This window comes from Pararge aegeria, chromosome 21, assembly GCF_905163445.1.
Source record: "Pararge aegeria chromosome 21, ilParAegt1.1, whole genome shotgun sequence".
In the NCBI taxonomy this organism is placed as follows: Eukaryota; Metazoa; Arthropoda; class Insecta; order Lepidoptera; family Nymphalidae; genus Pararge; species Pararge aegeria.
In genome coordinates, this window is record NC_053200.1 from 4,138,812 (window position 1) to 4,164,305 (window position 25,494).

The 25,494-nt window shown below is 36.3% G+C and overlaps 2 protein-coding genes across 8 annotated transcripts in view; one reads left to right on the forward strand and one right to left on the reverse strand.

Annotated features, from left to right (window-relative positions):
* LOC120632973 (hillarin) overlaps positions 1-25,494 on the forward strand; it is an 86,254-nt gene that overhangs the window by 46,092 nt on the left and 14,668 nt on the right. For all 7 annotated transcript variants that reach the window (XM_039902975.1, XM_039902974.1, XM_039902971.1 and 4 more), the window contains exon 5: positions 25,219-25,335. In XM_039902975.1, the coding sequence (XP_039758909.1) occupies positions 25,219-25,335 (117 nt within the window). The remainder of the gene's footprint in view (positions 1-25,218; positions 25,336-25,494) is intronic.
* On the reverse strand, positions 18,925-20,821 carry LOC120632975 (probable methylcrotonoyl-CoA carboxylase beta chain, mitochondrial). The gene has a single exon (XM_039902980.1). The coding sequence runs from the start codon at positions 20,757-20,759 to the stop codon at positions 19,086-19,088; it is 1,674 nt and encodes a 557-aa protein (XP_039758914.1). The 5' UTR covers positions 20,760-20,821; the 3' UTR covers positions 18,925-19,085.

Sequence of the window (25,494 nt, forward strand, 5' to 3'; positions counted from 1 at the left end):
GTGGTGTACAAATAAAGAGTAATAAATAATAATAAATATCTATACATATGTTTGATAATTAAGTTTTTTTAATGTCGGTTTTCACTAACGATGTACAAGGTAATGCCTAATTTTTACCTTTCGCCAACCGAGTTTCACTAGGCAACACAAAAAACTTAACTTGTCTAAGATCCTATGTATAATATAATTTCTCGTCAAATCTGTTAAGCTTTCTATACTCATCAGGTTTTTTCCAAACTTAAATGGAGGTCTTAGCCTATTGTTTTGAATTGCCTATATTATTTATTAGCCTATTGTAATGAAATTTAGATAACAAAAAAATAATTTTTCTATTTTTCATTTTCACTCATGTTAAGTTCGTTTTAATGACGCGATGGTATTGTGTTTTTCGGCTTTATATTGAATCGAGCAATGGGCCGTGCCCTTATACGGTGGCGAAGGACCGACCGTCCACTCGTCAGCGGTCAGTCGTCATTTCTTGTGGGAAGTTCGTTATTATTGAACCTTGAAACGCCGGTTTTTGTATGTGGTTGTACCTACTCTGGTTTATACATTTGAGATTGGTGCCGATTATGTTATATCTAAATCTCAGAACGAAACTGAATATATTGGTTTGTAGCTTTAGGTTTGAGTTGGCGAACGAAGTTAACACCATCCCTTTACAATTATGTAAACATATATGTATGAACGCTTCATAAGTGCCTCTAACTTTTCTAAGTTATGTGAGATTTAAGCAATTAAAATATCACTTACATACTTCAAAGTTGAAGGAAAACCTGCATACCTAAGAGTTCTGCATAATGTTCTCAAAGGTGTGTGAAGTCCACCAATCCGCACTGGGCCAGCGTGGTGGACTACGGCCTTAATCCCTTCTCATTGTGGGAGGAGACCCGTGCCCTGTAGTGGGCCGGTAATGGGTTGATATGATGAAGCCAACCTACTTTACTTATAAAAACTACATATTATTCAGTTCTATGAAACACACTGTACGTTTGGCAGCCCTAAATAAAAGGTACAAAATGATGGCCTTGTACCTTTTGGGTGACAGCTGAGTATATTGTACTGAATAATGCAGGACACGAGTGAGATTTGTAACCAACTTGCCGTGCGTCCTTTTAGTGAAAACCGGATGTTTATATATGTATTCTGTCTGCCAAGGATTGCTAACAGTGGATATTTTAAACTTCATATATAGGACGAGGCTTTCAAAACTATGCGTTTTTTTGTATGCGAAGCTACAAAAGTAAAAGGAGCAAGCGAGTTAATCATTTTGCACTTCTCAACTTTTATAATAATAATATATTTTTTTTTGTACTAATTATTGTTAAGAATAAACATAAATATAAATCAATAAATGGTAGAAATAAAACCATAATAATAACAATTTATTGGATCACAGAAGTAAAGTAATTCCACATAAATTGATAAACATATTTGTAATGCTGAATGCACATTATATTTATATTTGCCTGTATTATTGATACCTGTGGTTCCCACACCAGGCGACCTGTTTCGGTGAGTCCAAAAGTACAGCTTTCATCATCAGTACCTTAAAACTAAAATCGCATGTATAAAATAACAGAATTATTTTAATAAAAAATCATGCATGAATACATACGAGTAAATACAAGATCTTTCCTAAATTCAGTTAACGATAAGAAACGTATCCGGTATGTTAAATAGCCGCGAGTGTAATGATATCATTTATACATTTTAAACTCGTGATACAATATTTATGTGAACGTTTGGACAAACTTCCTTTTATATAAAAGTTGTTCCTGCCCACGTCTGACTTAACGGGAAAGACGGAATGATATTTTGGCGATATCATAAAAGGATTGACAAAAAATTCGCATGTATTGTGTTCCTTTTTCTAAAACCAATGATAACTATGAAAAATATGTAAAAAATATTTGTTCTAGTTGTAAGCAATCTGCCCCTCTATGTCACTAATTACCGGTCAATGCAGGATTTACATACATATACCACGCTCCTGGCTCTCATCGGCGGTTTCAAGTACAGGTTCTGGCAGTGATAGTAGATCATAAGAATGTGTTAATAAGACCCAAATTAATAAATTAAGGTTAGCGTATTTAAAGCTTATATCATCATCATCGTCATCATCAACCCGATCCCTCTACAGGAACAGTAAATACTTTAGCTTGTATATTTACTGTACTACAGGGCACAAGTCTCATCTCAGTATGACAAGGGTGTAGGCCGTAGTCAACCAGACTGAGACGCTGGTCCAGTGCGGATCGGTACAGTTCACACGCCATTGCGAACTTTATGGAGAACTTTTAGTCATGCAGATTTTCTCACGATGTTTTCCTTCGCCGTTAAAGAAATTGGTATTTAATTGCTGAAATTTTAATATGAGGTATGTGCCGGAATTCGAACTCCGTACTTAAGCTTATATATCCTTCATTATATGATAAGCTATCTTTTTCCTGCGAAATTTATAAAAGCGTACTGCGGTCTGGTGTAGATAGATAGATAAATAAAAGTCTTTATTGCAAATATTAAAATAATATATGATAGAAATAGACAGTAACGTAACAAAATATAGTGCATTGGATAATATTATGGCCATAATAGTTTAACGATAGATATCGTCGCGTAAGGAAAAAGCGTTATGCTCTAGTTCGGCTTCGTCCGGTGAAGTTCGGATATTATCGTCAAGCGCATTCGTATATGTGACGTAGGTATTCGTTACAGGCGACTTTTCGAACCTCGTCTTTGATAAGAGAGAGTGATTAAGACCCCCTACGCTGACCAAAGCGAGCTTACCAGCTTACGAGCTAACCAGTACCTTCAGTACTAGTTGTCATCAACAAAGTACTAAGCTATTTCTCCAAGTGAAGGAGGTGGAATAACGTCATTTTCTAACTTCAGGCTGGCACGAGCAATTCTATGAAACAAAAACCTGACATAAGTCTAAACGGTTAGTGTAACAAGGAACAAGGACGTAGAAACTATAATCCAATACCATAGACCAATGATCAAAAATAACAATATTAATACATAACAACTATACATTATATTACGTTGTATAATGGAGGCAAATTATACGTATAAATTAAAGATAGTTATCGAAAAAACGAATGCGTTAATGTCACCCGTAAGATATGATCTGATGCAAGCATATTAAATTGAGTGTTTATTTGTAGGTCTACCATGTCTAGGCATGACTGTCCGGGACAATTTTGGATTTGGAAATCGTTAATAATTATCCAAGAAGGCAGTTAGCATTCATTTGAATATTAGAATCAGGTTTAAACTACCAGAGGAAAAAAAAATTGACCTTCGTTTAACCATTAAAGTTACCCGGGAATATGGACAAAACTATCAATCTACAGATGGTTGATTTGCATACTTTATTGAGAAAGTCCATCACACAATAGTAAAGTATCCTCCTGTAGGATACTTAGCTTAAAGTTAGTTTGTATTTTAAGATATTGTTTTAGTTATAAGTAATGTATGTAGTTTTAAGTAACTTTGATTGGTTACCTTTACGGAGCGACTTAATCCTTCTTTAAATATAGATTTGAGACAAAAAAAATGTATTCTTATAGATAACACAGTAACTACTTCAAAAGTCAGAACAGTAGCAAATTTGTGTCATTTGTACATATGAGTAAGCAGACAGCAGAAAATATATTGTTTTACTACGAATGACTTAGATTGAAAGAAAGAAAGCGGGAAATTAATAAGATAAGAATAAGAATAAAATCTGATTGATGTTTTGGTTGTGGGAGGGTTTAAAACATCGTTTAATGGTGCGAAAATCAGATATAGTTTACTGATATTTATGAGAGTTCCTCCCTCCAACAAGTTTCCACTTTTAACACAAGATTTAACGTTCCAGTACGATTTACTGCCAAACCTTTAATAGGTGAGCCCACTACTATCATAGATCATTTTATTATTTCATTATTATACATAACTTGTAAATGACAAGATTGCTTGGAAGCAAACCGTTCTGCTTCTGCATCATTTACAACGTAGAAAAATTTTGTTGGAAAAGAGCAACTGCTGAATTTCTTGCCGGCTTCTTCTCGGTAGAATCTGCCTTCCGAGCCGGTGTCACTACAAACATACATACTTGACCGTCTGTTTATATAAGGCTCACTTAAAACAAATGAATTATTAATTTTATAATTTATAAAATGATTAAAAAGTAAAAAATCCGTTGTACCGAGATAATTATTAATTGGGAAATATTTCAATATACTTCATTGATGGTAACCTCAGTTGCTCGTATGAATGGAATGGAACAAAACGACCTTGCACCCACGCGCGCCGATACCGTACTCTTTGTAGGCCGTAACTTGATAACTGAACGAAAACTGTGCCGATTTTTTTTCGATAGCATGTGTAGTAGTAAACCGATGTAGGTAGTGTAGCCACTGAATAGATAATAAGTGTTGTTTAGTAACGCTGTAGGTGGCTGCATTATATGTAAGATAGGCTTGCACTAGAAACTTGCATGTTGGAAACATGTTTTTGTCGACCTCCCTGGCGCAACGGTGAGCCAAAATTGGGATTTTATAATTTCTTAATTTTCTCTGGTTTGGTCTGGTGACCCTAGCGACAAAAGCTCGCCGCGAAGCGATTTAGTGTTCCGGTGCGATGTCGCGTGGAAACTGCTTAGGGGTATGACTACCATACTCACTAACAGGTTAGCCCGTTACCATCGTAGACTGCATCATCACTTACCACTAAGTGTGATTGCAGTCAAGGGCTAACTTGTAGTGGGAAAAAAACTATGCAATCTAGATAAAGATTTAAATAAATGAATATAATAATAAACTTTAAATAATAAACTTTATTTAGGCCAAAAATAGTTTGTACGCAGAGTTCTCTTGATATCTGCGAACTCTGCGTTCGCAGATATCAATTCAAAGAACGTATATTTCGGTTAGCTGTGATAGCCAAGTGGTTAGGTTAGCATATCAAGTACGATTTCTACCCAGTTCGATTAATCGTAGATCCGGGTCCGCGGTGGCTCCGATTCGGATCCACAATTCGGTAAGTAACTCGTAAGGATTAAAATTTACACTAATTACAGGAATTACTGATAATCAGCGTCGGGTCCTCTCGAAGTACTTTTGTTAAGCGAGAAGTTATCTTTAGTATGTTTTAATTGAGTATTTGTATCAGATATGTAACCTTCATTACATAATCACAATCGAACGCATTCAGTGACTGGATATGGTTTTCCAATTGCTGTAGTAACAAATACATGTAACTGCGTATTTCTTTATCGCCAATTTTCGCTTTTGCTTCGCTTTATGGCTACCTCGGTCCTTTTGGGCAGGACAGAGGTTATGTGGGACTCGTTTACCCGAACTAAAAACCACCACGGCATGTCCTTCTCGTTGGCTTTATTAGACGTCCGGGGAACGCATTGTTTACTTCTCAGACGTCTACCAACCGCCCCAACCGATTACCAGGGCTACTACGCTGAGGAGGAGGGGATCAGGACAGCTTGACCCCCTCTCAGATAGTAGGGAGACTCATGTGGATGTGGCGGATGTGCGCTTTATCAGATAATTTCTTCGCCGAAGTCAAGCACAGCTTCGTTAAGTACTAAACTACTATTAACAAGTATTCCATCAATTTTTAAATAATTACTTAGTTCTTCAAATTTATAACGTAGCGATTTAAAAAAAAAAATTAAATTTTGTTCTAAGGATCTATATATGAATAAATTTGGGTTATGCTTTGTTAAGATCCTTAAGTTTTATTGTAACTTTTTCACAAACACAATGTAAAGTATTAGCAAAGATATCGGGCATACGTATGCATAAAATAGCACTATATCTGTAAAGAAACATGTCAGATCATTAATGTAGATTAGGAACAATTAAGGCCCTAAAATTGACCCTTGTTGTAACCCCTAAATAACGGTAAGGCAATACTGGATACCAATTTAATCAACATAGATAGAACATCTTTGAGAACCCTTTCGCTCTAACGACTGCGGACCTCATTCACAAGTCAAGTAATTCAAATCAAAACACAATTTCACTTCAAACTTAACCCACTGACATTTCACAGAAGTTCTTATTCTCACGAAGTTACCGTAAGGTATAAATAAATACAAAATGATATTTAAAATTGTATGTGGCGTGGGTGAGCCGGCCGGTTTACATGGAATGGGAAATATGTTTGCTGAGACCATAGACCATGATGTCACGGTATGCCTTATCTCACCTCGTAACCGTTAAAACTAAGACTTGTATTTAAGCTAGAATGCTTAAGTTTCCTTCAACCAGCTATATATTTTTTAATTTCATACAATTTATGGAATATAATTAATTAAAATTTTGAGTCCTTACCATTTTTTTACCACGACGGCCCAAAAAAGAAATTTTGTTTCATTTTCCTTGTATGCGAAGTGTTGCTCTGTTTTCTGTTGTTTGTCTGGTTTTCCATAACATGGGCCATCTGCTTGGTCTATCAATTATTACTATAAAAGAATAACAATGGCATCCATTTGAAGTACGTGCAATATTACACCACTATTCCCAGTGAGCGCGAATAACAGTTGAGCACTGAATGCTCATAGTTTTTGCTTCCATCGCAACCGTATGATTTACGAGTAGGTGCGCCCGCCTTTGTGAACACCGAACGGTACATAGACCGCTGCTCCCACGGCCGGAGTCGGCTGCGTTCACATGTTACGCTGGCTACACTTATCTGCATGTATAAGGCCGCACTCTCAACAAAAAAAGGCTTAAAAATCGTGAAATTCAAACAACTGTTTTGTCATTTATAGAGCAATGTCTTACCAAAAAAATACACCTATAAAACTAGATACATATAAGAAGTTATATTTAGTGAATCTGTCTTATTTATACTAAACTATTGCGATATTTTAATGCGCTTGTTTGGATGGATTTCTCAATCACGCGACAACGGTTAAAAGGATCTGGATGAAATTTAGAGAAATTCTAGTCTTAAATAGCAGTTAGCCACTTCTGAGCTACTCTAGAAAAATGTACAGTGAACCAAGTCGCTGGCAATACCTAATATTATAAAATAATAAGAAGAAAATATCATCATATTTCAGAAAAATGGTTTAGATGTTTCGCGAAACCATCATTCGCAACCATGTTATCAAAAAAAAAGGTAAAGTAGATGTTACATTATACCTACTGCAAAGATAAGTATAGAAATTACAATCTACTAATTCTCACTTCACTTTATCTGGGATACAAAGACCTAAAAAGACAGATAGTAGTTGAAGAAAGACAGTTGTAGGCAGAAGAGTGATATCACTCTTCTGCCTACAAGCGATCTTCTATGAAAAAATAACATCAATCCGTTGCTCTGTTGCTTCGTGAAAGAATAAACATCAACAGTCAAAATCATAGTCAAATAATTGTTTATATACGAATCAGTACATAGATGGCACTTTTGAATTTGATGCGTTCATTCATTGTAAGCTCACTACGATCATTACATAAATATATATGTACATTGTAGTGACACGTACCTATAAAGGAAGACACTCTTTCGTTTACTCGAGTTTTATTAGGGCTTTAGTTTGCTCTTTCAACCCGACAATCAAAAAAAGACAACGTGGAAATGGCATGCCGATAAACGTAACTCATCGTATCTTGTTTTTAGGGTTCAGTTACCGAAAAACTAAAAAACTAACCCTACGGTAATATTTTATGATTGTCCACAGAGCCCGCTCGCTTATTCTCGTCACTCAGACACTTACTTTAGCATTTAGAATATTAATAGGTTTAGGGTATAAGTCCTATTTTCAATGGAGTCATTAAATTGCTCGGAGATTTTCCAGTCTATCGGTAAGCCTTGTGACGAGGCTCGGTCGGTCGGTCTCTGTCAGAACTTTAAGTATAAAACTTTAAAAAAATATTTCGTTGACAAGTTGTGTAAATATAATTAAACCATTTCTCTAACTACATTTTCGTAGAAATCAGTAAGAATATCTAGTGCTCTGAAACAAAATTAGCTATGCGTACGTGTTTAAGAATTAATGATGCAAATATCTTATACCAATCTCTTAACTTAATTGAATTTATATGTACTAATGCGATGCCTTTTCACAATTGTCCCCATGGAAAAAGACAGCACTATTTTAAGATTTTAGACCAATTTGAGTAATATAACTATTTACATATTTTCTTCCAAGGAACCCTCGTTGTGCAAGTTATACTTGCACTTGGCGGTTATTTTTTTATCCGTACCTGCTGTAGGTAACGCGTGGAGCCCACCGCGTTCGTTGACTGTATCAGAGAAAGTTGTTAATTAAGAGTGGTGATTGGCTCGATTGTGTAACTCAACGGTATGGGATATGCCATTGACAGCTAATTCGGTTGTCTTTGGTAATATATTTTTTTTTTGCTTCTAAGGTGTGTCTGGCTTGTAGGCTTGTAAGTCTATGTGTAAATCCTACTAACATTATAACTACACGTGATATTTATAAAAATGTATGGATGTATGAATATATGGATCTTCATTATATTTAACGTGAAAACTACAAATCGCATTTGACCGAAATTTGGATTAGAGATAGATTATACCATGGGGAGATATATAACCCCGGGAAATTTATGTTTCGATTTGGTGAAAAACTTAATTTCGCGTAGATGAGCTGTAACTATAGATATAGTTTGTCACAGCAGAACTTCCTCGAAATAAGATCTATACTAGCTGCGGCCCGCGGTGTTCACCGCATTGCACAAGTCTGCACAAGTAATTGCAAAAAAATAAAATCACATTTAAAGTCTTATTCACCACGGTTAACACCGCGAAGCTAGTCGAATATAAAATTAATTTAGTACGTAGGCTTATTTTAAATACCTACCTCTAGTGGTATGAGATCCGTAGCTATTGGCAAATGGTGAGGCACATAGCTCTGAGAACCGACGGATGGTGGTCCCAAGATACCCCGCATCGAGAAAATCTTCATTGGACATTGGTTGGACATACGAGTAACGACATGGGATAGCCGGCACTGAACCGTAGATACTACAAATTATTATTATTTATTTACTCTTTATTTGTATACCACTATGAAGTTAGTAAAATAAAAGAAGAATAGAAATGCAAAGATGGAAATAGAATACAAAAGGTGGACTTATCGCTTAGCAGCGATCACTGCCAGGCAACCTTAGGATTAGGACAACATAAGCGAGAACGGACAGGTGGTGTAAAATTATTATAATCCCACATTCAAATTGCTAATATACATATGTACAAATACATAAAAAAAATCTTTTTTGTTTTTGACAAAATACATCAATCGTTGGATTTCCAGCAATGTTTTCAACATTTAGTGTAATTTTAAGGTAAGGTGATGTCTTTTTTTGTTTTCCGTAAAGGGAGTTAAGAGTGAGTAGTTGTCTAATAGAAGCGAATGAAGGACGAAAAGAAGAAGAATAAGAAGTATTTGTAATAACTCTATCACCAATTTAGAAGGCACATTCTTTCGAGAATAATCCTGTAAGAAACTGCAGACTTTCTTGGCGGTTTCTTGATGAGTCTATCAAAAGTTTACCTAATTAAATTCGTAATTTGTACGTGACGATAGCTAAATGTTTGTCCCGATTTTAATAATACGGTCACCTCAGGATTATTCGGTTAATTTGTTTTTACTTAATTTGACCTGGCAAATGAGATCATTAAACTATCGATTGATATACAATTACTGTATATACTATATACCTACCAATCAAATTACCATTAACGGCAGTAAGTTATTTAAATGTTTCACTGTTCCTTGTTATTGAAAATAATACCCAATTTGTAAAATACTAATTGTTCCCCGCGTCGTCGTTCGCGTGAAACCAAATATAGTGGGAGGACATTTTTCACGTCACTTTTAGCGATTTTAGGAAAATGATTAAGGCACTATAATACGACATGCTATTTTTAGTTTCTAACTTTTTCTTGTTAGTTGATCTCATAGAATTTTGTGGTTAATAGTAACGTGCATAGTTTTTTGCGTAATGAAATATTTTTGCGTATAAATTAATTAATTAAATTTTTTAATTATTATATTTATGTTATAGTGTAGTGCGTAGTGATGGGTCATAGATACCAAATAAATAAATAAATAAATAGACATTAGACAGATTTTGTTCTGAAAAGGAGGGCATAGAAAGGAGAAAGATAAATATGTTGTAAATTTAACTAAAACCTACCGTATAGGAAAGAGTATCCAGACATGTTCAGGAGTCCAACCCAGAGTTTGAAAAATTGCGCTGTTTAACCCCGAAAAGCCTCTTAAAATGTCAGTCCCGGTTATTTCATATTTTTCATATATATACTAATACCCGTTTTCATTAACCACTACCAAGCAATGCCTAAATAAGTTAAGCCGAATCTAAGGAGATTCTTAAGCATACATCAACCATCCACCAATAGTTGTCACCTAAGAGTTGGTGAAACATTTTTTTTTCTATAGACAATCGAGAGATTTAGGCGATGAAATCGGGAATAACCCTAGTAAAATCTATTCTTTAAAAGACCTTACGAGCAATATCTAAACAAGATACTTATTAGGATAGTAAAAAGCAATGGGACCCCTGTCATGTACACCGACGCAATAACATCACTTATGAAGCTGGAATGTTGAGAAGAAATAATAGGAATTACGCGCCGAGGCATCTTGTTAAAGTACATTTGAATTACAAAATATTACACCTGTTGAATTAAACGCATTGCTTGTACGCAGCGTTAGTGGCCGTTTCCATTCGATGCAGATTTCTGAGGTCACACGGAATATGAATATTATAATTTAGTCGACCTCTCTGGCTCAAAATTTCAATCGGAGCTTTCTTGTAATTCTGCCAAGTTACGATGGCGCGTATAAACCGATTAGCGGTATGTGTTTAATATAACTATCATGCATAGTTTAACCAATAAACTATACAACATGTAACGGAATTACAAAATACTTTTGAAGGGTGCACAAGTATATTTCATAAGGAATCACCCTACAAAAATATTAAATCAAAAGAAGCATTTTTTTTTCCATACAAACTAATTCAAAACATTCAAAGGGCTTACTTGTGACAACCTTATTTAAAATAAAAGACCGACGTGTACATAATAAAGTGACAGGAGTCACTTGGTTTTACTTTTGCATGTGCTATAAGGGCTGTATCTGATTTCTTTCAGTAAAAACTATGGCAGTTATTTACTCAATAACTATTAGTGTTTCGGTTTCAAAGACAATTTTTAGAGACAGTAAATAATATACCTCTAGAGCCTTTGAAGTATTATTTTGGTTTTTAGTTACACTTTGTAGAGAGATAAAAAACTATATAAGGACTTTGATTTACGTTAGAGGAAAATGGCTTTTAATAAAAATCGGAGATTGAAAAAACAGTTTAATCCGTTACCAGCTTAGAATTTCGCTATCAAGTAGTGAAAAATAAAACGGGAATAAAAATTATGTCTTGTTGTAAATATTGTCCGCTAAAATTGAATTAAAATCATTTTAAAATTATACTTTACTCTTTAAGTATAAGTATTTTATAAGTATCTGTTACGTATATCTACTATAAGTTTATTATTCATGAAAATATTCATTTAGTCATCTTAGTACCCATAATACAAGCTACGCTTAGTAAAATATTAAAGAACGATACTTGTGTGAAGTCTACCAATCCCCAGTTGACAAAAGTGGTGGTCTACAGCTTTCTTTACTTAGATATTAGATAGGAGCGATAAAAGCCCTTCGTATGTCGATACATCAATAGTTTATCAAATATGTAACCACACCGCCAACACGTATTGGACCTATACTCTATATCTCTCTTCTCAAAGATGGGAGACCCAGGAGTTTTATGATGATAAATATTTATGGCTGAAGTTGATGATGATCAATATTTATCTGTTTTCAAAGAAATAAACGGAATCCGCGCCTTTAAGCTACAAGGTTATTCAATTTGTAACCACTGAATTAAGAACATTCAACCATTATTGCATGTAGTGCATTGTGTCCAAAAACAGTGAAAACGCCCCGAGCACATCTCACTTAATACCCGCGTAATGTTGCTAACTCAAAAACTTTTCCCATTTACCCAATTTTACGGTAAACATTAAGAACATTTAAGGTAGAATAATTACCGTCGACTGCTAAATGGCGTGAAGTAACTAACTGCCTGTCTGAAACACTACTAAATTTGTGTGGTTTTGGATGCTTCAAAATCAGTCGTGTTCACGGTTTCTGTGGGTTCTCAATTCTGTGTTTGCAAAACTATTATTCCATCCATCCATCCATCAAGGTTCCGTTTGAACAGAATTTCTTACAAATTACGAGCCAGGTAACGCCAATCCACCGTAATTCCGTACTTATTGACATTTTGTCCCATGCCCTAATAAAAGCTTACGCCAAGAAATTCACCATGAACATTCTGAATGAATGCCAGTTATTACATAACTGTTTTAACCAGTGACAACATATTTTATCAAGTAAAGCTTACTTAGTGCAGATCGTAAGCGTGGGAATAAAATAAGTTTTATTAAAATAATATTTTTATTTCGATTAAGTTAATTAGCTATTCAAAGCGGAGCTAAATTCACTTTCTCTTTACGTTCGGCACATTCGTGCAGTATTCAATATATAAGACATGATCAAGCAAATTAAGTAATATAAACGTAAAATGGTGCTCGTAAAAATTCCAATAAAGGCTTAACACCTACGCCTCAGATTGATGAACGCATTGACTTCGCAGTGTTACTCTACGTATCATCAGGTGGGCCATCTGACATATGTCTCGACCCCCATTTATTACTTTATTGTTTTTTTGAATTATAATTTTTTTTTTTAATTTTTGAAAATTTTAATATTGTTTTTTTTTTTTTGTATTATTTTCACAGTATTTTTTGTACTTTTGTTTTTAATTCTTGTCATTTTTCTCATATGGGTATTTGGCCTGAATTAAAAGCATTTATTATTATTATTAAAAAATATAGTCACATCTAGCGTCATCACGGACGAGCGTATAAAGACTTTAACACTTCGGTTTAAAAATCGCTTATCTTTTTAATCTTATTGCAATATTTCTTGCGGGTTAACAAGATATATCAAGCGATACACAGGGAGCTGGTGGACACTAGCGCAACCAGACAGAAAAAAGTCCTTCAGTCAAAGACGATGATTATGCTTTAAACAAATTAGTTAAGTTAGTACTGGGACAAGGAAAAGCGCCTTTACAAAACAAGCTGCAATATAAATAAACAGCAAGAATAAATGTATGTAAGTGTGCAGGATTATTAGTTGCTGCGAATGGCGTCTTAACTTCCTGCTCCGAGAGATTATGCTTTCAAATGCCTCATATGTAGTTATAATGACTTGCGTATAGAGACATAAACACTTCGGTTTAGCATTAGTCGATGGCCTTTTTAACTGACATTCAAAAGGAGTAGTGTACAACGCTGTGAAAATGCGTGTATTAAAACAGTGGTCGGAAATATGGAAATCAAACGGTAGTCCGATCTAGTTAGGTTAGATTTTCAAGACATAAATGTTGACAGATTTGACTTTCGAAAGATCCTGCAAAGTAAATTTTGTGTAGTTTAAGAATATTTGAATCGATGAACGAGGAGGCCTAAGCCAACGTGAGCCGTCCTCGGATCTCCTAGTTCCTATTAATATCCCTACTAATATTATAAATGTGAATGTAAGTTTGTTTGTTACGCTGTCATGCAAAAACTACTAAACCGATCGTCACGAAACTTTGTACATATATTCCTCAAGGTATAAGAAGTAATATAGGATGCTTTTTATCCCGAAATTAAGCCCAGTTCTCTTGGGAGAGGGAACGAAAATGTTTGACGATTTTACACCAATCTTAGCTATCCTAAATACATAAAGTGCTGCCACATCTATGAGGTACATGTCTTTCGAAAAAGAAAAACAAAAGCGAACGAAGTCGCGGGCAAGAGTGAATAGGCATCTTCTAGGCAAGCGCGCTCCACCTTAGGCTGCATCATCGCTTACCATCAGGTGTGATTGCAGTCAAGCGCTCGTCTATAAATATAAAAAAAAAAAAAAAAAAAAAAAAAAAAAATTCTAGTAGTTTATACATTAAAGCTGTGATAGCGTATTAGGTAAATGTCGGCCGAAAAGTGATGTCGAGCAGGAGGTTGAACATCACACACATCGTGAGGAAAACTGCATGCCTGAGAGTTCTGCCTGTTCTTAAAAGTGTGTGGAGTCCACCAATCCGAACTGGGCCAGCGTGGCGGACCGGTAATGGGTTGATGTGATGATGATGCTGCGGTGATACATCAGAGAAACACATAAATTGAGTTTAGTTGTAACTTTTTTATGTTTATCTTTGCATTACCTTATCTGTTTTTATTATTGGTGGTTTTCAGATGTTGTCAGATAAATAAATATGTTTTCCTTCTTCTTTCGTTATTTTTATAATCAAAAAGTTAATAAGTTGAGAACGTTGTTACAAAAAGACCAGGAATATAAAAATCCTTGCCATATCGCGGACAAAAATAGCGCAGATAAATAACTGTTTTTTTTTTCTATTCAATTACTCAGTCAAATGTGTTGCCGTGCACAAAATAAACAATCTGGCACAATCATTTTTAGTTTTTATTTTTTATGAATCTCTCTAGATTAAATTAAGTACATGTTTCTCGCTACAGAGACGGGTGATACTAAATGGCCTAGTGTTGAACAAATACAGCATTATGGAAGTTGATTTTATTGATATACATTACCTTACGTTTACCTAATTTTGTGTTGTTTTTATTTACTGTGTAAGTGGTAAATGATATAAACTTACTATTGTTATTATTAAAATGTGACGTGCTCAAAACAGGTTTTTTTATCTTCTTGGTCAAGCTTTCGATGATTTCCGTGAAATCTCAAACAATTTTGATTATTATTTTTCCATTCAACAACTGAGGAAGATGAAGTAAATATTTAAATGTTACGCGTAAAATTTCGATAGCTGTAAATTCGATAATCGACCGAAACACATAAACGTAGGCTGTGAATAATTGGCTATAAATACCATAGACTAATCAGTAGGTACTTTATAGGTAGAGGCGCTATGTACTATACATAGCGCCTCTACCTATAAAGCTTAGCGTACCTACGCGTTTATAGTACATAAACGCGTAGGTGCCAAGTAGCACTTACTCTATCGCACACAGCCTATATGAAAACAAAAACAATTTGATAAGTGATGGTGTACTCAAAGATAGTATCGTCCTAACCTGTTATAGGTATCTGTAGCAGTTATATTAATCCCATGGTCCTATAGTCCTTAGTGACACGTCTTTGTCGGTACGGTGGTTACGACCGAAGCCTGCCACCAGACCAGACCAGAGATAATTCATAAGATAAAAAATTCAAAAATGTATTCTGCCTGTAATCGAACCTGGCACCTCAAATAATAATACTAACTGATTTATCACTTGGTAGCACGTTTTTGTTCGTAGAGTGGTTAATAGCCTCGGCCGAAGTTTCGTTATTTTTGTTGATAAGCGGTGATAGTCCAGTGATTAGGACTCCGGCTCCACTTTCGGGGGCCCAGTTCGAATCCCAGCACCTCTAACGTTGCTAAGTTTTGTGCGTTTTAGGTAATTAAAATATCACTTGCTTCAACTTCGTCCCTGTTTGAGAGTTCTCCATAATATTCTCGAAGGCGTGTGCAGTCCACCAATCCGTACTGAGACAGCTTGATGGACGGTCTGAACCCTTCTCTCTTCCTTCCCGATTGTGGGAGGAGATTCGTGCCCTATAATTGGCCGGGGTTGATAGGATGATATACTTTTTTATGGTTATTGCATAAACATTGCTACAGTTAATCGCATCCACATTTACGTAACCAATCGTTAACGAATGCAACCGGCAAGGTCTGTTAAGTGAACTGACTTATTGATAAATGATGGAAGCACATGGATCAATTGCTAACAATTAGTTGGCAATTGGAATTTTAGATGCAAAATTACTATTTATTAAAACAATGATGTAGGTATTTGCACGTTGTAGTAATTTATATCAAAGTAATGTTATGTAAAGCATTATAATGTTGGTATTAAAAGTAAATAGGTAATGTTACTAACGCTGTTATTAAAAAGCGTAGTGGGTAAAGGTTCGGGTTCATTTTCGAGGGACCAAGTTCGATCCCCGACCCGCACCGGGGTTATATTTATTTATTTATTATTATTTTTATTTAAACTTTATTTGAACACCACTACACAGTTAGGAAAATAAAGGACGAATAGAGAGAAACATAAAAACTGGAGTAGAATACAAAAGGTTATGCGTTTTTAATAAAAGTAATTAAATATCACTTGATTTAGCTGTGAAGGAAAACATCGTGAGGAAACCAGCATGCCTGAGAGTTCTCCATTGTGTTTTCAAAGGCGTGTAGGGTCCACCAATCTGCACTGGGCCAGCGTGGTGGACTAGCGCCCCAACCCTTCTCATTGTGGGAGGAGACCCGTGCTGTGTAGTGGGCCGGTAATTGTTATGATGATTAAGACTAAATAGGTAATGTTACAACTGCCGAGATAGCCTAGTGCTTTTTAGAGGACCAAGTTCGATTCCCGACCCGCACCTCGTAACTTTCCGGAGTTATATGCGTTCTTAATTTAAGCTATTAAAAACCACTTCTTCAGCTGTGAAGGAAAACATCGTGAGGAAACCTGCAGTGCTAAGAGGTCTCCATAAAGTTCTGAAGGGTGTGTTAGTCAACAAATCCGTATTTAGCCAGCGACTACGACCTAAACCCTTCTCATTATGAGAGAAGAGACCCGTGGCCCTAACCGGTAATGGGTTGTCAAAGATCAATCGATTACCGCCGTTTATGAGCACCGGAGTCGTAAGAACTACAGCGCTAATGTGTTAGCTATTTTAGTGGGATATGTTTATCCGCTCTTAAATATTACTATAAAAACTCTAAAAAACTCGCTCATAGGCTGGGAATGGTCCTATACCTGATATCTTAACACATGGTCAACTTACGTCACTCAGAATTAGTAGACTTATATACCACAAAAATACATACATCACGTACATTTTACGCTTTCCACTCCTGTAGCGCACGCGCACTTTTTTCCCCAAGCATTCTTCATAAGAAATCATCTTTGCTATTAACACAGTTAATTGCCGATTTGTATGCCCAATGAACAACTATGGCGATCTGTTTTTGTTTGCCGCGTGCTGTAATCTTCTAGAAACTGAGTTTCCGTCTAATCTATTATCTAAACATGTAATCGAAAATTCTTTATTCAAATAGTCCCTTATTAATATGAATTATAAGGTGAAAAGCGGTGATATCCCAGTGGCCCATCGACTTCACTTTCGGGGGGCCGAATTCGAATCCCAGCACCTCTGAATTTTCTAAGTTGGTTGCGTTTTAAGCAATTTAAATAACACTTGCTTCAACGGTGAAGGAAAACATCGTGAGGAAACCTGCATGCCTGGGAGTTCTGTATAATGTTCTCAAAGGTGTTTGGTGTCCACCAATCCGCACACGGCCAGCGTGGTGGCCATAACCCCTTCTCATTGTGGAAGGAGACCCGTGCTCTGTAGTGGGCCTTGGACGAGTTTATATGATGACGTTAATGGTGCAAGGTGATATAGCTTTATTAGTCACTACAACTGAATTACCGAGGGTACTAAAGCGTCCCAGTTTCAAAATAAACCTACAGGAATACTCCCTAGCTTGCTATTACTATACTAATAGATACAGAGTACGAATAGATTTGTTTGTTTGTAACCAATAGGCTCCGAAAGTAATGGACTGATTTTTCACGATTTCTTCGTCAAAAGAAAGCTTAACAATCACAAACATGGGTATAATTTATTTAAAAAAAAATTGGAGATTTTTTTTAGTAATTTGCAATTATGTAAGGAACCAAAGTAGCAAAATTTTGCATATTTTAAATTCATTTTTATACTCCGCGAAAAGCAGGAGAATCTGTATAGTGTCATTTATAATTTCTTCAATCCTTATACTCCACACCAAACATATTATCTTCAGCAATGTACCCTCTACGCACGTTATCTGTATCTGATTCTCCTGTTTTGCGCGGAGTTTTTGTTCTTAAGCTTTATTTTCATAATACTGTTAAAGATGTAAAAGTTTAAAGTCTAATAGAAATACGATAGTAAAGTCATATGTGTAAATACCAAATTCTAGATTACATATAAGTAGTATCCAACCACTTAGGTGTAATCTTGAATTAACTATTAAAAAAAACATAATTAACCCAATAACAGCTGACACTTGTTGTAATGTAAATAACTGTAAACGTGGTACTTACGTGAACTCAACACGTACATACGACTAGTCAGAGCCACCATCCGCATATTAATCAAAACGGATATCGCTTTTATCGCGCCATTGTTCTGTGTTATAATCAACTGCTATTCTCTTTAAACTTTTAACTCTATCCAAAAATGTATTGTAAACTCTATTGTTTGAGTTTTTAAGTTTATATTCATTTGCATCGGCGTTTTCGACGCTGATTGATCTAAATTGATTAATGAGATGAATGTCCTTATTAAAATGACATTGTGTTAAGATGAGACTAAGGTTATTTAATAATTGATACAATTTATTAATTTATTGTCGATCTCCCGTGCGCAACAGCGCTGTTAATTTAAGTATGAGGTCCCGGGTTCTATACTCGGCATGGGCAGATTGGGAATTTATAGTTTCTGAATTTTCTCTTGTGAGAGACTTTGGCTTTGGCTATAGCTACTTACAACACTACCGACAAAGACTTCGTGATCCGTAGTTTAAGATCCTTACCACTAGACCGAAACAGCAAAGTAAAGAGTTAGCTAAATAAAAAAAAGTTACCCTGTTACTGTTCAAAACACGTAAATGGATCTAAATAATAAGAAATATGAATGTAACGTTTCTAAATTAGAAACATAAATCAAACACGAGATTGCGTAACAACTTAATATAAGTAGTAATAACTGATAACACAATCAAACGCGAATGAAATCACATGTTTCTCAAGTCTATGTAATTATCAAATACAGTTTTTCGTGATATCGCAAACAAACATTTTATCACAAACTCACATAATTGTCATCCATTTTTATCTTACATTCTAAACACACCGAATTTACTGTCTCTGAATGGGGCATTCAAAGCTGTTGATAGACTGAGTCCTATCACTTTTCTTGTATCTCTTGGAGCCACTATTCCATCGTCCCATAATCGAGCGGTGCTGTAATATGGTCGACCTTCTTTCTCAAATTGTGCTTCCAACGGTCCTCTAACTCTTTTCTCGTCCTCATCACTCCATGGTTTCTTATCTCTTAAAGCCTTCTCTTTAGCGACCAGTGATAAAACTGTTGCCGCCTGAGGACCCCCCATCACAGATATTCTAGCATTAGGCCACATATAAAGGAAACTTGGAGAATAAGCCCTTCCGCACATCCCGTAATTACCAGCTCCAAAACTGCCACCTACTAGAACTGTTATCTTGGGACCTTTAAAACAGCTCACTGCTGTCACCATTTTAGCACCATTCTTAGCAATTCCACCAGCCTCAGCCTCTCTGCCAACCATAAAACCGGTTATATTTTGAAGAAACAGAAGCGGTATTTTACGAGCAGCACAAAGCTGAATGAAGTGCGAACCTTTTAAAGCAGCTTCTGATTGCAAAACACCATTATTGCCTATAACGCCCACAGGGTGACCATATACTGATGCAAATCCACATACTAATGTGTCTCCGTAAAACTGTTTGAATTCGTGAAACCTACTCCCATCTACTATTCTGGCAACTACTTCTCGGATATCGAAAGGTCTTTGAATATTTGCACCCACGATTCCATGTAACTCATCGATGTCATGTAAAGGCTCATCGACTTTGGTTGGATAGCTTCTGGCGCTTTGGCTATTGTTCCAATTAAGATTAGCGACCACATTTCTCGCCAAATGTAAAGCATGCTCGTCATCTTGAGCATAGTGATCAGTTACTCCAGATTGTCTGCAATGTAAATCAGCACCTCCTAAATCCTCAGCTGATACCGATTCACCTGTTGCTGCTTTCACTAATGGTGGGCCAGCTAGAAAAATTGTGCCCTGATTCTTAATTATAATACTCTCATCTGACATACTGGGGATATAAGCACCTCCGGCAGTGCACGAGCCCATCACCACGGATATTTGTGGGATACCTTCCGCGGACATGTTCGCCTGGTTATAGAATATCCGTCCGAAATGTTCCCTATCAGGAAACACATCCGCTTGATCTGGTAAATGAGCACCACCCGAGTCAACGAGGTATATGCACGGAAGTCGGCATTCCTGAGCAATTGCCTGTGCTCGCAAATGCTTCTTCACTGTCACAGGAAAATAGGTTCCTCCTTTAACGGTAGCGTCGTTCGCCACAATCATGCAGTCCTGACCTTGAACTTTACCGATAGCTGTAACTATGCCGGCGCACGGAACCTGACCTTTGTACATGTCGGTGGCGGCCAACGTACTCAATTCTAAAACGTCGCTTCCTTCGTCAACTAACCGGTTAATCCTGTCTCTCACGAGCAATTTTCCTCTCGCCGTGTGCCTTTTTACCGCCTCTTCGGGCCCACCTTTGATAGCGTCATTCGTTTTCTGGCAAAGCTCGTCGACTAGTTCGTCCATTTTAACCTTATTCTCTTGAAAGTAGGGGTCATTTTTGTTTGGCTCGCTGCCGATCACTGTTGCGTAGTTGTATTGCCGGCATTGGGCATTTAATCGCCGTATTCCTTTTACTAGTTTTAACATTTTATAAACTACACATTTAAACACGACCGACCGTCGAGTTGGTTTTACACCACTGACGATAATATACCGTTATCAGTGCGATTAAGTCGTACGAAAACAAATTTCGTCGCACGGTTTGACCCGCGTTGATAAAAACTTGAATAATGAAATCATAATGTGAATTGTAAGTGACTTGATGTAATATTTACTTGAGTGCGAACTTATCACGAGTCATAAATCGTCATTCAAGTCGCGTTCATTGCGTATTGCTATGCACTGAAATAACTATATGACAATGGCACGCTTTTCGGCTTTACGGATCGTAAACGCATATACAATTGTGCGGCCTACTTAAACTGCCCACGATATGCAATAAACTTCACGTCTTCTTGAGTTTGAATGCTTAGTGGAATACCTGGACCTTCAAAAAGCTCTAAAACACGCGCGTCTTCTATTTTGTATCTACGACATGGTTGCAAAATATTCTCCTTGTTCTACTCACAAAAAACTGAATTAGGCTTTATTATAACCCTGTGTGAAAAATCTAATCGAATCGGATAGACTCACCAGGCTGCGGCAACACGAGTGGGCGGGCTTAGATAAAGAAAGAAGTTCCTTTATAACGATTGTTTTAACTACACCACAATGTCCTTAAGTCATATAAAATCACTGGATATCATATAATCTGTAAATTGTATTTAGCAACTTTGTTTAATGACTATAAACATAAATGAGTAAAATAAACAGTAAACAGAAAGTAAATATTAAATAAGTAATGTTAGAAAGTGCAGAAATAAACAGTTCTCTATTAACAGCATTTTTAAATTTTTCAAAAAATAAAAAAATAATAATAATAATCTGTGATTTGAGTTGTTTGAACGCAATCATCACTATTCATAACTAACTATTTAAAGATGTTCATATTATAAATGTTATTATATCTATTAGGTTTCTTTTTTCACCGATTACTATGAAGTCTCGCGGTGAATCTGGACTGGGTAGGAAAATATATGAGACGTAAATTGAATAAATACATATATGAATTATATAGGAACCGTTTACACGACTAATATTGAAAAACCACTCCACTTTAGTAGTGTTTCTAGAACAGGCAGTGAGTGAGTGCAGTTGACAGTTATTATTTTATTCTAATGTTCTAAACGTTTACCATAAAGTGGGGCAAATGGGAAAAGTTGGCGAGCTTGCAACATTCCGCGGGTGTGAACTAAGACTTGTGCGGGGCATTTTCACTGTTTGGACACAATGCACTGCATGCAATGGCTGAATGCGGGGTTGCATGTTCTAATTTCTATGTATACATGGAAACCTCTAGATTACAGGTCATAGTCAGAATTTCTCCAACGTCCTACGTAACTAAATAAGTCTTAACTTTAAATATAATAATTGCAGAATATATAAACCCAAGGCAAGGTCCCAAAACGCTGGCACTCTTTCCACCCTGGATTCGTTACCCCATGGATTACCCTGTGAACTAAATAAGCGCCAGCTTTTGGTACTCCATTAAACCACCAAAAAATTTTACCATAAATAGTGTTTTTATTTCATCCCAAAACTTTTATAAATAACAGGAATAATAAAAGGAAAACGTAATCCAAATTTAAGTCTATGTTTTGACTGAAATTCTTTAAGCCCTATATGCAAAACGGCGAGGGGTTTTTATACTAAGCTAGTATCTCGAGCTTATAAAATAATAAATAAACAATAAATATACTATGACAATACACACATCGCCATCAAGTCCCAAAGTAAGCGTAGCTTGTGTTATGGGTACTAAGGTGACTGAAGAATATTTTTATGAACAAAATACATACACACTTATAAAATACTTATAAGAAACAAATTCACGTTCATCACGCAAACATTTTCCACTCCTGGCAATCGAACACACCGCCTCGGACTCAGAAAGCAGAGTCGCTGCCCACAGAACCAATCGGACGTCTAAATATAGCTCGAGCATATTCCCTCGACGTTATGCATATCTCAATATAACAGTCCCATCGCTTTAATATATTATTCGAACAAAAACAATGAGCTGTGTCATGTTCAACCCAACTGGCAAACAAACGGTGTTCGGTATCTAATCGGCATCGCAATAATACAATCAAAGTATATGCGACAGGTGAACGACATGTAACTTTTAACTTAGCTCGCTCTTACAACTTAGCCAAGTTTCTTTCGTTTTTTTATTCCACTACAAATTAGCCCTTGACTGCAATCTCACCTTTTGGCATGTGATGTGAAGTCTAAGATGGTAGCGGGCTAATCTGTTAGGGAGTATGGTAGTCATACCCCTAATCGGTTTCTACGGGAAATCGCACCGGAACATTAAATCGCTTAGCGGCACGACTTTCTCGGTATGGTGGTAACTAGTAACTTCCACCAGACCAGACCAAAGAAAATTCAGATATTATAAATTCCTAAATTGCCCCTTGCGGGAATCGAATCCGGCACCTCCTACTTAAATTCACAGCGCTTACCGTTACGCCAGGGAGGTCGTCGAAAGGTTGTGTATTGTAGGGTTTTAACTATTGAATTAATTTAATTGTAAATACATATGAATAATGATAAATGCAATATGATCCTTCTCTGCTTATTAATACTGGACCCTGGTATCCTCACTCATACGGGGATAGGGAATACGAAGTTTAACCCACCACGCTGCTCTAATGCGCGTTGGCGGGCTATCAGGAGACCAATGGCCTTTAGTGGGCCGGTACTTGGCTGACAATGACGATGATGAAACAAAAAAAAAAACGTGCAAATGAACAAGTGCACAGAGCAGCTACGTAGCATTTTAGGTCGCGTTTTAGTTGGCCACGTTCTAAAATCATATAAGGTCAGAAGTGCCAAAGCCACCTAATACCTTTCCCGGTAAAATCCTTGTGCCTCGCAACCTGCAATACGAAATCTATTGCAGGTTGCGAGGTTATCTTCTAATATCTTTTCTTTTTCATCATTTATGTACCTATACCTACTTGTTATAAAGTGTTCATTTTCAACGACTTAGCAAGTAAGTGAGTATTTTGTTACAATTTCACACTCCAAATATCGAATCGTTAGCCAGTGAGCAACCTTTCGGTGCACGGAAGTCGTTAGTATCCCATTTAATAAAACATTTTCTGTGACAGAACAACATGGCTTTGAAACAAATTGTCTATAAAGTAAAACACTTAGAATGCATGGGTAACTGATACCTGCTTAACCATTTACTACTTGGTTTTCTCTTGGCTACTATTTTTATTTTTAAACTCTTTATTTGTATACCACAACATTAACATAATATATAAAATATAATAAAAACAAAAACATATCGAAAGAAGTATCATGCAAAAGGCGACCTTATCGCTTAATAGCGATCTCATCATAATCTCGCTTAAAATAATCTCACCAAGGTGCGATTCCCATCATCCTAAACAATCTACGACGAACATAACGTGGAAAAAATAAAATTCTTTATTGGTGGGCAAGTGGTAAACTTATTACCAACTTACCATCGTCATTCCAAGCGCGGCAGCCGTATCATCATTATTATCTTTACACCCTTTACCAGCCAACTACAGACAGGGCACGGGTATCCTCCCACAATAAGAAGGGTTTAGGCCGTAGTCCACCACCCAGTGCGGATTGGTTGGCTTCACACGACTTTGAGAATATTATGGAAAACTCTCAGACGTGCCGGTTTTCTCACGATGTTTTTCATCACCATTAAAACAAGTGAAAATGAAATGAAATGAAAATGAAAATACACTTTATTGTACACCTAACAGAAATTAAATTATAAACAAAAACAACACAATAAAACACAGGTACAATGGGCGGCCTTATCGCTAAAAAGCGATCTCTGCCAGGCAATCAAGGAAATGAAAGGAAAAAAAACAATAAAACACAGACTTAAGGGTTAGGTTAGGTTAGTTTAAACAAGTGATGTTTAAATTGCTTAAAACGAACGTTACTTAGAAAAGTTAGAGGTGCGTGCTTGGATTCGAAATCGGCCCCACAAAAGTGAATCCGAAGTCCTATCCACTCCGCTATCACCGGCAGCTGTACACTTATCGCAAATTCGGTATAAACAAATAAATATTATATTTATTTAAATATACTACGAAAATACACGCACATCGCCAATGTAGCCCCAAAGTAAGCGTAGCTTGTATTATGGGTACTACGATGACTGTTAAATATTATTATGAATAATATACATAAATACTTATAATTTACAGATTAATATCCAGATACAGAAAAACATTAATGTTCATCACAGAAACCTTTTCCAGTTGTGGGAATCGAGCTCACGGCCTTGGACTCAGAGAGCTGAGTCGCTGCACACTGCGCCAGTCGGCCGTTAAAATATGTAATTTACAGGTTAAAAACTGTCAAAAAGTTATTGAATTGCGGGGCTAGATAGATGAGTTCAATTTGGTCTTATGTAAAAAATAATACATTCATATATTTGTTACAGGACCGAGATGAACAGACCAAGCTAGAAATGAAACACCGGCAAGAAGAAGATGATTTGTACAGGAAATTCTCCAAACATCGAGAAGAAGAAAACAGAAGAATACGAGAAGAAATACAGGTACATATATACATGTAAAATACTCAACTGTTCATGCCACTAGTCCGCGGTAGAATATGCTATCCTAAATACAGCAATAACTAGTTAGCAGTCGGATATTCACCCGCACCATGGCCAAATTCGATATTTTTTACCTTAATGTAAAAATAATACAAAAAA